Source organism: Elephas maximus, chromosome 7, assembly GCF_024166365.1.
Source record: "Elephas maximus indicus isolate mEleMax1 chromosome 7, mEleMax1 primary haplotype, whole genome shotgun sequence".
In the NCBI taxonomy this organism is placed as follows: domain Eukaryota; kingdom Metazoa; phylum Chordata; class Mammalia; order Proboscidea; family Elephantidae; genus Elephas; species Elephas maximus.
In genome coordinates, this window is record NC_064825.1 from 107,475,239 (window position 1) to 107,489,516 (window position 14,278).

At 36.7% G+C, this 14,278-nt stretch overlaps 1 protein-coding gene across 1 annotated transcript; it reads right to left on the bottom strand.

Annotated features, from left to right (window-relative positions):
- Positions 1-6,047: 6,047 nt before the first annotated feature.
- LOC126080254 (olfactory receptor 8K3-like) lies at positions 6,048-7,016 on the bottom strand. The gene has a single exon (XM_049891515.1). It carries the CDS (start codon positions 7,014-7,016, stop codon positions 6,048-6,050), a length of 969 nt encoding a protein of 322 aa, XP_049747472.1.
- Between the last annotated feature and the right edge of the window lie 7,262 nt (positions 7,017-14,278).

Here is a 14,278-nt window from a genome sequence, read left to right on the forward strand (position 1 = left end):
TTTTGGTTTGTTTTTTATGATTTCCCTCAACTTGTATTTATCTGGAAATGTCTTAATTTCACCTTCATATTTAAGAGACAGTTTTGATGGATATATGAATCTTCACAGACATTTTTTTCCTTCAATTCTTTAAATATATCATTCCATTGCCTTCTTGCCTGCATGGTTTCTGCTGAGTAGTCTGACCTTATTCTTATTGGCTCTCCTTTGTAGGTGACTTTTTGTTTATCCCTTGCTGATCTTATAATTCTCTCTTTATCTTTGGTTTTGGCAAGCTTGATTATAATATGTCTTGGTGACTTTCTTTTAAGATCTACCTTATGTGGAGTTCAATGAACATCTTGGATAGATATCTTCTCATCTTTCACAATATCAGGGAAGTTTTCTGCCAACAAATCTTCAACAATTTTCTCTGTATTTTCTGTTATCCCTCCCTGTTCTGGTACTCCAATCACTTGTAGGTTATTTCTCTTGATAGAATCCCACATGATTCTTAAGGTTTCTTCATTTTTGTTAATTCTTTTATCTGATTTGATTTCAAATACATTAGTGCCAAGTGATTTATCTTCGAGTTCTGAAATTCTAGCTTCTACTTGCTCAATTCTGCTCCTCTGACTTTCTACTGAGTTGTCTACTTCTGTAATTTTATTGTTAATCTTCTGAATTTCTGATTGCTGTCTGTCTATGGATTTTTCCAGCTTATTAAACTTTTCATTATGTTCCTGAATAATCTTTCTAATTTCTTCAATTGCTTTATCTGTGTGTTCCTTGGCTGTTCTGCTTATTGCCTCATTTCCTTCCTGATGTCTTGAAGGGATGTGTATATTAAACTTTTATATTCTGCAACTGTTAATTCCAGGAATGCACTTTCATGTAGCTGATCCCTGGATTCTTTGTTTTGAGAACGTGTTGAGGTGATCGTGGTCTGTTTCTTTATGTGACTCGATATTGACTGTTGCCTCCGAGCCATCTATAAGTTATTGTATTAGTTTATGCTTGCTTACTGTGTCATAGCTGCTTGCTTTGTTTTGTTTTGGTATACCCCTATGGGTTGCTTGAGGAGCTATAATGATTTTTTTCACCTTTGGGGCTCTGGTGTCCTGTCCCCAGCTGGATAGAACTGTTATCAGGTATATAAGTCTAGGAGTCCATTCAGTTTGTTTGTATGAATTCAGCTCAGGTTTCCAGGTAGCCGATATCAAGTGTGTGGTAAAGGCTCTGTCCTACAGTCTTAGAGGGGTAGGGGTGATTGGCATATATACCGGTATCTGATTGCAGCAGGGGGTCAGGCTCTGAACAAGGCAGGGGACTGAGAACCAACTCCCAAGTGTCTCTGAGGAATACCCGTCTGTGTTCCCTAGAGCTTGCTAGTGGGTGGGTTCTACAGAGGGACCATGGGCACCCAAAGTTTTCAGTTGTAAGGACTGGGAGTTACCAGTTATCTTTGGACGCCTGTCATGGGTCTCTCGGTGACCTGTGTGGATCTGTCAGTCCTAAGGCCCCTGTTGTGGGTAGGTGAGGACCTTGTTTAATAGGCAAAGCAGTGTCAAATGTCACATTCCCACCTCTCCATTGCACAGCTGTAATGGTTGGAGTTTGCCAACAAGGGCCTATTCTCCCAAAATAGGCCCACACAGGTCCACGCAGAAGGGAAAGGTGCTCAAGACCCATGGATGGTTTATGCCTGGGCAGGAGCCGCTTCTGTCCAGAGCTCCCCTGGTTAAGGGAGCTAGCAAATTATCTTTTCCCCCGAGTTGCAAATGCTTTCCTTCCTCAATGCTGGGATGATGGCTCTAGGTGCTCACCAGGGTCTATCTCAGGCCCATGGATTCAGCTGCTGAAGCCGGCTTGGGGGTGGGAGGGCACAGTAATGTACACATAAGTACTTGGCTTTTGCTAAGAATGCCATTCTCCTCAGGTTTGGAGGTATGAGTGGGCTGTGTGCCTGGCTGCTTCTCCCTGAGGAAACTGGGGCCGAACGCTAGTACCAGCCTGCCACTGCTACCACTGCTGCCGCTCCAGGAATGGTGCCTGAGAGCCCCCCACGATTCAGGTCCAGCAACCCCTCTCTACTTCTGAACAGCCTCTTTCTCCCCCTGCCCCTCAGTTCATTGTTTAAGCTTGCCTTTGATGCTCTGGGCTCCCAGCTTGTCACAAATATACTAGTTTCATTTGTTTTTTTGGGTCTTTGTTGTAAAGAGGGTTCGATAGCTGTGTCTGTCTATTCCGCCTTCTTGGCTCCGCCTCAAACAAATTATTTTTTAAAGTATTTACTTCAATTTAATTTTCCAGTAGCAGATTTGAATGTTCCAGTTCCTCCTCATACTTACCAAATACCTGATATTCTAATAGATGTATAGACTTATGTGATTAATGTCTTAACTTGAAATTCATTAATGAATAATGAACTGAACATTTTTTATGTGCTTATATGCCAGCTGAATATATTCTTTAGATAAGTTATTGTTCATTTTTATGAGCATATTTATGGACTACTTTTCTTTTCTCTGTTTTTTCTTTTATCTTTCCTTCTTTTTGGGTTTTGAGATCTCTGTATATGTTATGGACACAAGTCACTTATAAGATATATTATTTGAAAATATTATGTCTCAGAACATAACTTTTTTTTCATACAAGTGCCTTTTGAAGAGCAGACATTTTAGTATTTGATGGGGCCAAACTTTTTGTGGTTTTTGCTTTTGGTCTTATACCTATGAAACCCTGCTATGTATCTATAGAGTCAATGTAAGCTCACTTAAAATCAAAATAGGCTTTTTTTTTTTAATAAACTAATAAGTTGAAAGTAATTTCACAAATAAATGCTAAGTTAGCTTTTTAGTTCTGTAATTGTATTGAAGGTTCTTTTAGATTTTTTGCATAAAAAAATCATGTCATCTATCAATAGAAAAAAGCTTTCCTTCTTCCTTGCCAATCTGGATGCTTTCCCTTTATTTATTTATTTTTTATTGCCTTATTGTATTGGTTAGAGAGTACAGTAAAATGTTGAATAAATTTGGCAAGAGTAGATTTAATTGCTTTGTTCCAGGTCTTACTGAGAATGTATTCAGTCTCTCATATCATGTATGATGGTAGCTGTAGGTTATTCATGGGTGCCTTTTATCAGTTTGAGAAAGTTCCATTTTAATACTAGTTTGCTCAAAGTTTTATCACAATTATTGGGGCTTTTAAAATATTTTTGTGTATCTATTATTATGACGTATGTCATTTCTAATATGTTATGGTGAATGTCACTAATTGATTTTTTAATATAAAACTAACCATGTATTTCTGGAGGACATCTAATTTGGTGTGTTATTGTCTTCACAGAAAACCTGGTGGCATAGTGTTTAAGAGCTATGTCTGCTAACTGAAAAGTGGACAGTTCAAATCCACCAGGTGCTCCTTGGAAACTCTATGGGCAGTTCTACTCTGATCTATAGGATCGCTATGTGTTGGCATTGACCCAACGGCAACGGCAATGGGTTTATTGTCTTCACATATTGCCAGATTGAATTTCTTAAATTTTTCTTTAGATTTTACACATATGTGTCTGTTGTTTTCTTTACTTTTAATGCTTTGTCTGTGTTTGATATCAGGGTAAAGCTATCTTCATACTGAAAAAGGGAATATACTCTCCTCTTCAGTGTTGTGGAAGAGTTTATGGAGAACTGGCTAGTTCTTTTTCCCTAAATGATTAATAGAATTTCCCAGTAGAGGCATTTGGCCCTTATTAGGAATACGGAGTATTTTAAATTTAAGTTTCCATTATGATATCCACTTTATCAATTTTTTTTTTTCTCTAGTGTTTTCTAGTCTCCATACACATGGAAATATATCATGTCCCTCCTTGCATGGTCCTAACCTAAAACTCTGATTGGATTTGTTTTTATAGACAACCTTAATGTATCTAAAATTTATGTTATCTCATTGCAAATTTTTTAAAAGTTAAAAGAGTAAAATAAGAAAATATGCATGGAAAATTAGGAGGGAATATGGAGCAACTATGTTCAGAAACTGTGACAAATATATAATATGCTTTTTATCACACCTCACTCACTAGAAACACAGCATAGTCCAAACCATGGGTTATCTACTTTGCTTCTTCCAAGCAGAATAATTGAAATGATGAAATCAAAAAATAGATCCTTCTCAAAATATAGTGTGTAATCATATTACCAAAATTTAAGACATTTTAGGGAAAAAAAATACAGAGAAGACCTAACCCATCATAAAATAGACCTCTTATGTAAGGATACATAAACTATTAGAAAATGACTTCTAAACAAGAGTAACTTGTTTTTCTAGAGAGATAAGGATAACAATCTATGAGACAAAAGCATACAATTAGGAGCCAATATCAATTTGGTAGAGAAAAAATGAACAAAAACTTGGAAACTTCTATGACTGACCTCAATAAATTTATCTTAACTGGTATATCAGGCAAACTGGCTGATTTAGACAAAACCAGATACCCAGCTGATCCTGTTGAATGCAATAACTCTATTTTGTTACTGTTTTTTATTATCATTATAATATAATAATAATAAAAAATAATAACAATGTAAACAGACTCTAATGGCTCATATATGAAAATAAAGGCATTGATGATGAAAGGGAGTGTTTTCAAGGTTTAGAGAGTGGACATTTGAATAGATTTCAGATGACTGAGTACTTCAAATCATTCCACCATACTGAGCTTTATTCCAATCAAAATAAGCCACCCCGGGGAAGATTAAAAAGAAAAAAGTTGCCATCCAGTTGATTTTGACTCATAGCAACCCTATAGGACAGTGTAGAATTGACCCGTAGTGTTTCAAAGGAGCACCTGGTGAATTCAAACTGCCGACCTTTTGGTTAGCAGCTGTAGCTCTTAACCACTACACCGGCTGAGTTTCCAATGAAAATATAGTGCATAATAAATATTCACCAATGTTTTGGAAAATCAAACAAATGAAAGAGAGGCAGCAAGCTTAACTCATCATAAAATATCCTGCTACACAAAGAAATACACAAAAAAATTGAACAGTTTTTGAATTTTTTCATATAGATGAGAAAAGATTTTTAAAAAATGGAAGAAAAACTAAAATTATTAAAAAAAAATCAGCAGGGAAAGAATTCCAAACCTAGAAGCCTCTATGGTTGGCCTCAAGAAATTTATCTAAATTGGTATATATTCTGATCTAGGCAAAATGGGTTGATTAAAACAAAGTCAGATGCAGAGCTGAACCAGCAAATTGCTAAATGGCAAGATATGTTGAATTAACAGATTTACAAGTGAAAGTAAATGCATTGATGAGTAAAGAGTGAAGCTTCAAGGTCTGGAATGGGGCATATGAGCAAATTCAGGTAACTGAGTACTTCAAATCATCACACACACTGACAGTCCTTGCCACCTGGCTTGAATCTAATAGCCCCCCTCAGAAGACTATGAAGGCTACAACAGAAGGCAAGGGTTACACAAACATACACATACACAAACACAAGTGGTGATGCTGCAAAATTTATTCTAAGAGTTCAAGAAACACCTGAATCATTATAACACCACTTTTGTACCTAGTACTTTTTCCCCACACCAATTCAGCATACCTACCCAATTTTTTTGCCTGATTTCATGGTTCCCAGCATATTTTCCAAAAAGCTTATCAACCCACTGCCATCAAATTGATTCCAACTCATAGCAACCTTATAGGCCAGTGTAGAACTCCCCACAGGGTTTCCAAGGCTGTAAATCTTTACAGAAGCCAACTGCCACATCTTTCTCTCGCATTGCTAACCTTTCAGTTAGCAGCAGAGCACTTTAAACACTGTGCCACATGACTCCAACACATTCTTCTGTACCACAAAACTGACTTAATTATTATGTTGATGATTCCTGTATCCATTTCAAGGAAGGCAATGATTTTTACTCTTTTATTCATCAATGTATTTATAGCACTTAGTAGAGTGACTGCCACATAGAAGGCACTTTACAAATAAATGTCGCATATATTTGTGCTTGCTATTCCTATTGGAGGTACACAGACAAGGTTTGAAGTCTATGATGCAATTTATAGGAACCATATGGTACATCGAACTGTAGAAAATATACTGCTTATTTTTTTCCATGTCCTATCTAGGGCGAACTTTACCTCTTTATTCCTCAAGCTATAAATCAGAGGATTCAACATGGGGATAACCAGGGTGTAAAATATGGAAGCCACTTTATCAGTGTCAAAGGACTGACTGGTCTTGGGCTGCATGTACATAAAGATTAAAGTCCCATAGAACATTACCACCACAGTCAGGTGGGATCCACAGGTGGAGAAGGCCTTGTGCCTTCCCTCAGCTGAGTTCATCTTGAGAATGGCTACAAGAACCAGTACGTAAGAAACAAGAACTATCAGGAGAGATGAAATTAAATCAAAAGCTGCTAAGATATGAATGATCAATTTGATTTCATGTGTGTTTGAGCAGAGCAAAGATAACAAGGGGAGACTGTCACAGTAGAAATGACTGATGACATTGTAGCCACAAAAGCATAAATTAAAAATCTTTATGGTGATGAAAAGAGATACAAATATGCTGTTAAGATAAGTGGTTACCACCAAAACCCAACATATCCTTTGTGACATGATGACTGTGTAGAGCAGAGGGTTACAAATAGCCACGTAACGGTCGTATGACATTGCTGACAGAATAAAAAGTTCACTAGTTATAAACACAAAAAGGAAAGCCAGCTGTGTAGCACAAAAATAACAGGAGATTGTATTTTCATCCACAACAAAATTTACCAACATTTTGGGTCCCACAGCTGTTGAATAACCAAGATCAGTGATAGCCAGGTGTCTGAGAAAAAAATACATGGGAGTTTGTAGCTTGGAGTCCATCTTGGTGAGGATGTTGATGCCCAAGTTGCCCGCCACTGAGATGATGTAGATGATCAGGAACAGCTCGAACAATGGCGCCTGCAGGTCTGGGCGGTCTGTTATTCCAGTCAGAATGAATTCATTCAGCGCTGTTAGATTGTGTTTGTCCATCTAGGCCTATCTGGAAACCTATTCTGGATGGAAACATTCAGCATAGTCAATAGTCTTTATGTAGTATCATTTAGTAGATTTCCACATACAAAGCCAGTATACTGAATAAATAAGTTAAATCCCAGCTTTCTAATACAGGTAGCTGAAAATAAATCCATCTCCCACAATTGACTCAATGGCACCTAAAGACAATGACAACACTTAGAAATAGAGATAGAGGGAGATGGATAGGGAGAGAGGAACAGAGGAGAGAGAGAGAGAGCTAACTGGTTATCATTTGGGGAAAATTTTCTCCCCACAGAACATTTGTCAATGTCTGGGACATTTTGGATGTCACACTAGGAGAAGGATACTACTGATATCTAATAGAGGCCTGGGATATTACTAAACACTCTACTGCATACAGGGCAACTCCCCAAAACGCAAAATTTCTAGCCCAAAATGTCAATAGGGCCAAAGTTGAGAAATTCTGATATAGATATCGATGTAGATGTATATGTGGGTGTAGATATATAGATTTACTTATGCTTATATAGATATACATATATATTTAGATATACATATAGATAAACATATATACATACATATATACATATGCATACATGAATTAAAAATAAAGTTAAAATTTTAGGTGTTAGGTACATGGATGGTTACTAAACATTTTGTCGTTTATAAAATGACAATCACATGATGACATTTCCAAAATTATAATACACGTGTTAATTATATTATAAAAATTTTGAAGTGCAAATTCCCAAAATGTATGGAAACGTTTTAATATGCCTTACTTCAAAACATAGTCCTTTGAAAGCCCTTGTGCCACAGGTGATACAGGCTGAAACAACACGTTTGACAAGTATTAAACACGTGTATTAAAAAGGAAAATCTAGAAGATTGAGGTGGGGATTATTTGTCTGTATACAGGGAAATATCCCAGGTGATAGACACATGCAGATATAGTCTCTGTTTTACTTCCACTTCTGGGTTATCTAATAAGATATTTAATATCTTTATTCACATCTTCAAAATGGCTGCTTCCTTTCAGGGTTGTTGCATAGATAAATGAGGATTGTTTCAATGTGTTTATGGCATTGGGAAATAGCTCTCAAATGTCAAGTACATAATGCTTTTGTTGTTTTTAAAATGAGGACAGTAAGTTGCCTGAAATGAGTTTTCTTTACATATGCATATATAAATTCTATTTGTTTGACTTAACTTCTCCACCAGGGTTATGATGATGAGTAGGTTGAGTAGTGTGTTATCTGTGTTACTGACCCTTAGCCATTCCCTACCCCAAGCTCGACTCCATGACTAAAATTGGACTATTAGTGTGCCAGTCTTTTGGATTACATATCTTCTATTTTACTTAAAAATATTCAATGTAAGTTTACTGTAGTGTAAATTTACTTACAATATGTTCTCCCCTCAGGAAAGGTATGTGTTAGGGTTGTATCTTTTCACCATACTCAATCCATATGCTGAGTAAATAATCTGAGAAGTTCTACTATATGAAGAAGGACAGGGCATAGGATTAGGGGAGGCTCATTAACATCCTGCATTATATAGGCACAATCTTTTTCCCCGAAAGTGAAGAGGAGTTCAAGCACTTACTGACAAAGATCAAAGAAGACAGTCTTCAGTATGTATTATGCCTCAACGTAAAGAAAATAAAAATCCTCACAATTGGACCAATAAGCAACATCATGATAAATGGAGAAAATATTGAAGTTGTCAAGGATTTCATTTTACTTGGACTCATGATCAACTCACAATTAGCACCCATGCAAGCAGCTGTCAAGAAATCAAATAACACACTGCATTGGGCAAATTTACTGTAAAAGACCTATCTCAAGCATTAAAAAGCAAAGACGTCACCTTGAAAGTTAAGGTGCGCCTGACCCAAACCATGCTGTTTTCAATTGCCTCATACTCATGGGAAAGCTGGACAATGATTAAGGAAGATGGAAGAAGAATTGATGGTGTTGGTGAAAAATATTGAATACACCTTGGACTTCCAGAAAAATGAACAAATCTGTCTTGGAAGAAATACACCCTTAATGCTCCTTAGAAGCAAGACGGTGAAGACTATGTCTCACATACTTTGGGCATGCTATTAGGAGGGATCAGTCCCTGGGGAAGGACTTCATTCTTGGTAAAACATAGAGTCAGTGAAAAAGAGGAAGACCCTCAATGAAGTGAATTGCCATAGTGGCTGCAACAACAGGCTTAAGCATGACAAAGATTTTGAGAATGGTGCAAGACTAGGCAGTGTTTTGTTCTGCTGTACTTAGGGCCCCTAGGAGTGGGAAGCTACTCGAGGGCACATAACAACAACAACACGTACTCACCTAGGGGCATTTTCACTATAACTAACATATACTAAGGTGTTTGCCACCAATTAGATATATTTTCCTGTGGAAAATCCTAAGATAGTGAGAGAAAATTTAAGCAAAAATTGAGAAATTGTGAGGTCACTGTCACTAATCTTAAATAATGAAGTGTCCTTAAAAAAATTTCTTTTGGATAAAGAGTTCCTCTATTTTAAAGGAAAAGTTGGTTAAAATTGTTCAGGAGTATAAAGACAAAGGCACTGAGAAGATATACATGGATTCCTGGATTTTATCTCAATTCCTTCTATACATTAAGGACTTAGGTAGTTATCTGCAATATTGTATAGCACATAATGTATATAAACATAAGTATATTGAAATTAAAATGTATTACACATCCCTAACAAACTACAGGTTAAAGAAACAAAATACTAGAGAAGGATGAAGATAGTTTAATGTAAAAGAATTAATGGTTTGAAATGATATTATTTACTATGCAAATAACAGTACCAGCAGTCTCTGAGTCAGGAATAATCAAGCGAATAGAAAAATACAATATTATCATATTAAATTGTAAAAGGGTTACAGGGGAAATACACTACCTCATATAAAACATGGCTTATGAGGTTGTAGCCTTCTGATACCCTACCTCCTCCCTATGCACACACATTGTTTATGTCAGAAAAGCAGCTGTTCGTCTCTCTCTACCTGGGGAAAGGGGGAACAAAGCAAGCTGAAGACTCAAGGAGGAAATTAGTTCAAAGGACTAATGGCCTACATGAACCACAGCCTCCTCTAACCTGAGACCCGAAGAACTAGTTGGTGACTGGCTCCCACTACAAACCACTCCCACCAGTATCAAAACAGAACAACCTAGGTAGAATGGGTAAAAATTCTGGGAAAAAAAAAAAAAAGACCAGATTTACTGGCCTGAAAAAGGCCGGAGGAACCTCCAAGACTATCGCTATAAGACAATCTTGTAACATGGAATTATAGTCTCTCCCAGAGGCCACAATTCAGTCAAATAATAGATGGGATTATAAAATAAGCAATAGCACCCCTGAAGAATGTGCTTCTTAGAACAACCAACTATCTGAGAACAAAAGGGCGCACTTGCCCAAAACCAAAAATGAGAAGACAAGGAGGGACAGGGAAACAGGTCTAATGGAAATGAGGAACCGAGAGAAAAAATGGGGAGAAAGCTGACAGATTTCAGGGATTGCAACCAAGGTCATGACACAATTGTGTTAAGAATCATTGACCGAAAAAATAATTTGCTATGTAAACTTTCACCTACAGAACAATAAGTGTTAAAAAAAATACTGAATTGGGTAGCAGTAGATACTACAATTAAGAAATCCGCTGTCGTCAATGAATGCAATGAAAGCAGTATAAATCTTGTTTAGTTGCAATGACGAAAGGCTGAAGAAAAAAAGGACTTACATTGGTAAATAATTTTTCTACTAGGTCAGAGAAGATAAAAGGACTTCCTTTCAACAGCTTTGGAGTTCTATAAAAAAAAATTGGAGTTCTATGGAGAGTGCTAAATTAAATTTCATAGTTTACTGTCTTTGTTGAGTATCTAATTCCTACTTCATAAAGCTAAACTCCTTGAGAAAATTGTGTCTTCTATCTGCCAGATTCCACTGGAAACTGAAGACCATGCTGTGTATTGTACTATCATCATGAAACTGGGTACTTCAAAGTTCCCTAAACTCTAAAATATTGCTTTCCACATCTCAACATGAGGTGTGAGATGAAAATTTATTTGTTTCCTCATCCAGAGATTGGTAAAAATGCACATTTATACAGTTATTTAAGAAGACATTAATTTTTAAACTGTATATGAGAGGACCATAAAAACAGTCTAGAACAACTATGTAAGTAAGGATTTGGAAGGACATCAGCACTGGAGACTGAATACGTACAGATTCATAATTCTGCTACAGTACTTTTTTAATACTGTATATGCTTCCTTTAATTTCATATTTGAGCTCTATTATTTACATAATTAGGCCACCTATGAGGTGCAAACAACTAAGCACCCAGCTACTGACTGAAAGGTTGGCAGGTTGAGTCTGCTCAGAGGCACCTTGGAAGAAAGAAAGTTTCACAGCCATTGAAAATTCTATGGAGCACAACTTCTGACACAGATGGGGTGGCTATGAGTCAGAACTGACTCCAGGACAACTGTTTTAGTTTCTTGTTTGCTTTTTTATTCACCTACTTATTTTTATAAAGTAAAAATATTATTTAGCCATATAATGATAATGTTTCAAAGATGCTTATAAGCATTTAGCCTCTGAAACAAAGTGAAAATATTTGAAAAAAATAATATGAAGGAAAAAGGGAGAAGGATCCCAGTCTTAGCCACTATTGAAAAGTAGAATGCACAAAGAACTGAGTCAAGAATTCTAACATTTAGTAACGACTTTGCCATTGAATAAAGGTGGGACCCTGCAAGTGTCAGTGAAACCTTCTGGATATTGGTACAATATGGAAATAGTCTAGCCTTTTACCTGCAATGAAGCTTCTGTCTTAACTCTGCCATGTGCTTCTCAACATGGCATGGTGAGAGCAATTTAAAGGTTCTTTTTTTTTTTTTTTTCCTACCCTTGGAGATTTTCCCTGAGGAATGCCAAGCAATTTGTTTGTTTTCCTGAAGTATTCGGAAGGTCAACAAAATATCTGGGGGTTGTCTGTTAATTGTCCACGATAATTTGTATTCACCGTTGTGCAAGTTATTTTTTTTATAGTGTGTATATATGTCTGTATTTATTTATTTCATCCATTCTTTCATTTTACCTTTGTTAACTCTCCATTTTTACCACCCAGGGATCTGGATTAAAACACTGAATCTATAAAATACAGCCATCAATATTCCCCATTTTTGCAGTCATCTATTCAAATGGATGACAACATGAAGTGAGGAAACACTTCCTTATTGCATTATTTAAAAGACTTCAGTGGAATAAAATAATGCATTGTGTTATGTGAGGTACCACTTCCATGTTTGCTGTTGTGATTGTTGCTGTTATTGCTATTGTCAGGGTTTTTTTTTTTTTTAACCTCGGGAGAAAATATGTTACCCTTACTTCACATTTCATAGTCAGTTGCCGTCATTTGTCTGTTTAGGGTTTTTTTTTTTTTTTTTTTGCTTCTTGGTTTTATTTTCCATCATTATATTTCAATTTTTTTATGTTCATTCTCTCTAATCCTCATTTCAAAATATCTTTCTTACCTTCGTACATATTCTGCTGTGTTTGACATATGCTCTACTATATAAATATATCTTTGTAAAAATGACATTTATGTGTAATGTTCACTATGAATATATATCTATTGTGCCAGAAATCTTTTTGTTACATTTCGTCATTGTAAATATTTGTAATATGTCCATTTGCTACTTTTTTTTTTGCTTATCATCCCAGATAATATTTATATATATGTATATACATATGATATATGTATTTTTCACTTGTCTATTATTTAATGGAAGGAGCCCTGGTGGTACAAATGCTTAAATACTCAATGCTAACTGAAATGATGGCAGTATGAACCCCCAAGCCATTTCAGGAAGAAAAGACCTGGCCACCTGCACCCATAAAGATTATAGCCTGGGCAATCTATGGGGCATTTCTACTCTGTTCTATAGGTGGCCATGAGTCACAATCTACTCAAGGGTAATTTAAAAAAAAAAAAAAAAGTTCTTTAATGGTAAATATTTTGTTATCTCCTAGAGAACATTGTCCAACTTTCTTGCTTTGGAAGTGTTGTCAGGAAAGACTTATTGCTGGAGAAGAACTTCATATTAGGTGAAGTAGAGGGCCAAGGAGAATGAGGGAGGCCCTACATGAGATGGATTGACATAGTGGCTACAGCAATGGGCTCAAACATACCAATGATTTTGAGGATAGTACCAGGCCAGTTTCACATATGAAGAAGAAAGGGGCATCAGGATTGGAGGAAGACTCTGTAACAACCTGTGTTATGCTGATGGCACAACCTTGCTTGCTGAAAGGGAAGAGGACTTGAAGCACTTACTAATGAAGATCAAAGACCTCAGCCTTCAGTATGGATTACACCTCAAGATAAATAGAACAAAAATCCTCACAACCTGACCAATAATCAATATCATGATAAATGGAGAAAAGATTGAAGTTGTCAAGGATTTCATTTTACTTGGATCCACAATTAACACCCATAGAAACAGCAGTCAGCAAATCAAAAGACTGATTGCATTGGGCAAATCTGCTGCTAAGGACCTCTTTAAAGTGTTGAAAAGCAAATATTTCACCTTGAAAACTAAGGTGTACCTAACCCAAGCCATGGTATTTTTAGTTGCATTGTGTGCATGTGAAAGCTGGACAATGAATCAGGAAGACCCAGAAGAATTGATGCCTTTGATTTGTGGTGTTGGAGAAGAATATTGAATATACCATGGACTGCCGAAAGAATGAACAAATCTGTCTTGGAAGTAGTACAACCAGAATGCTCCTTAGAAGCAAGGATGGCGGGACTGCATCTTACATACTTTGGACATGTTCTCAGGAGGGATCAGTTCCTGGAGAAGGACATCATGCTTGGCAGAGTACAGGGTCAGCGGAAAGAGGAAGACCTTCAAGGGAATGCATTGACGCAGTGGCTGCAACAATGGGCTCCAGCATATCAACGACTGTAAGGATGGCGCAGGACCAGGCAGTGTTTCGTTCTGTAGTTCATAGGGTCACTATGAGTCAGAACTGACTCGATGGCACCTAACAACAACAACAACACAGAGCCAGGCAACATTTCATTCTGTTTTACTTAAGATTGTAATGAGTTGGAGTCACTCATTGGCAGCTAACAACAACAACAACTGTTTGTGATGGACTTTTTTCACTTCTCATGATTCTATTTTTGAAATCCATCCACACTGTTGTGTGCATCAAT

Bases quoted from the DNA above. Each gene is read 5' to 3' on its own strand.
- LOC126080254 (XM_049891515.1), bottom strand. From the start codon at position 7,016: ATGGACAAACACAATCTAACAGCGCTGAATGAATTCATTCTGACTGGA.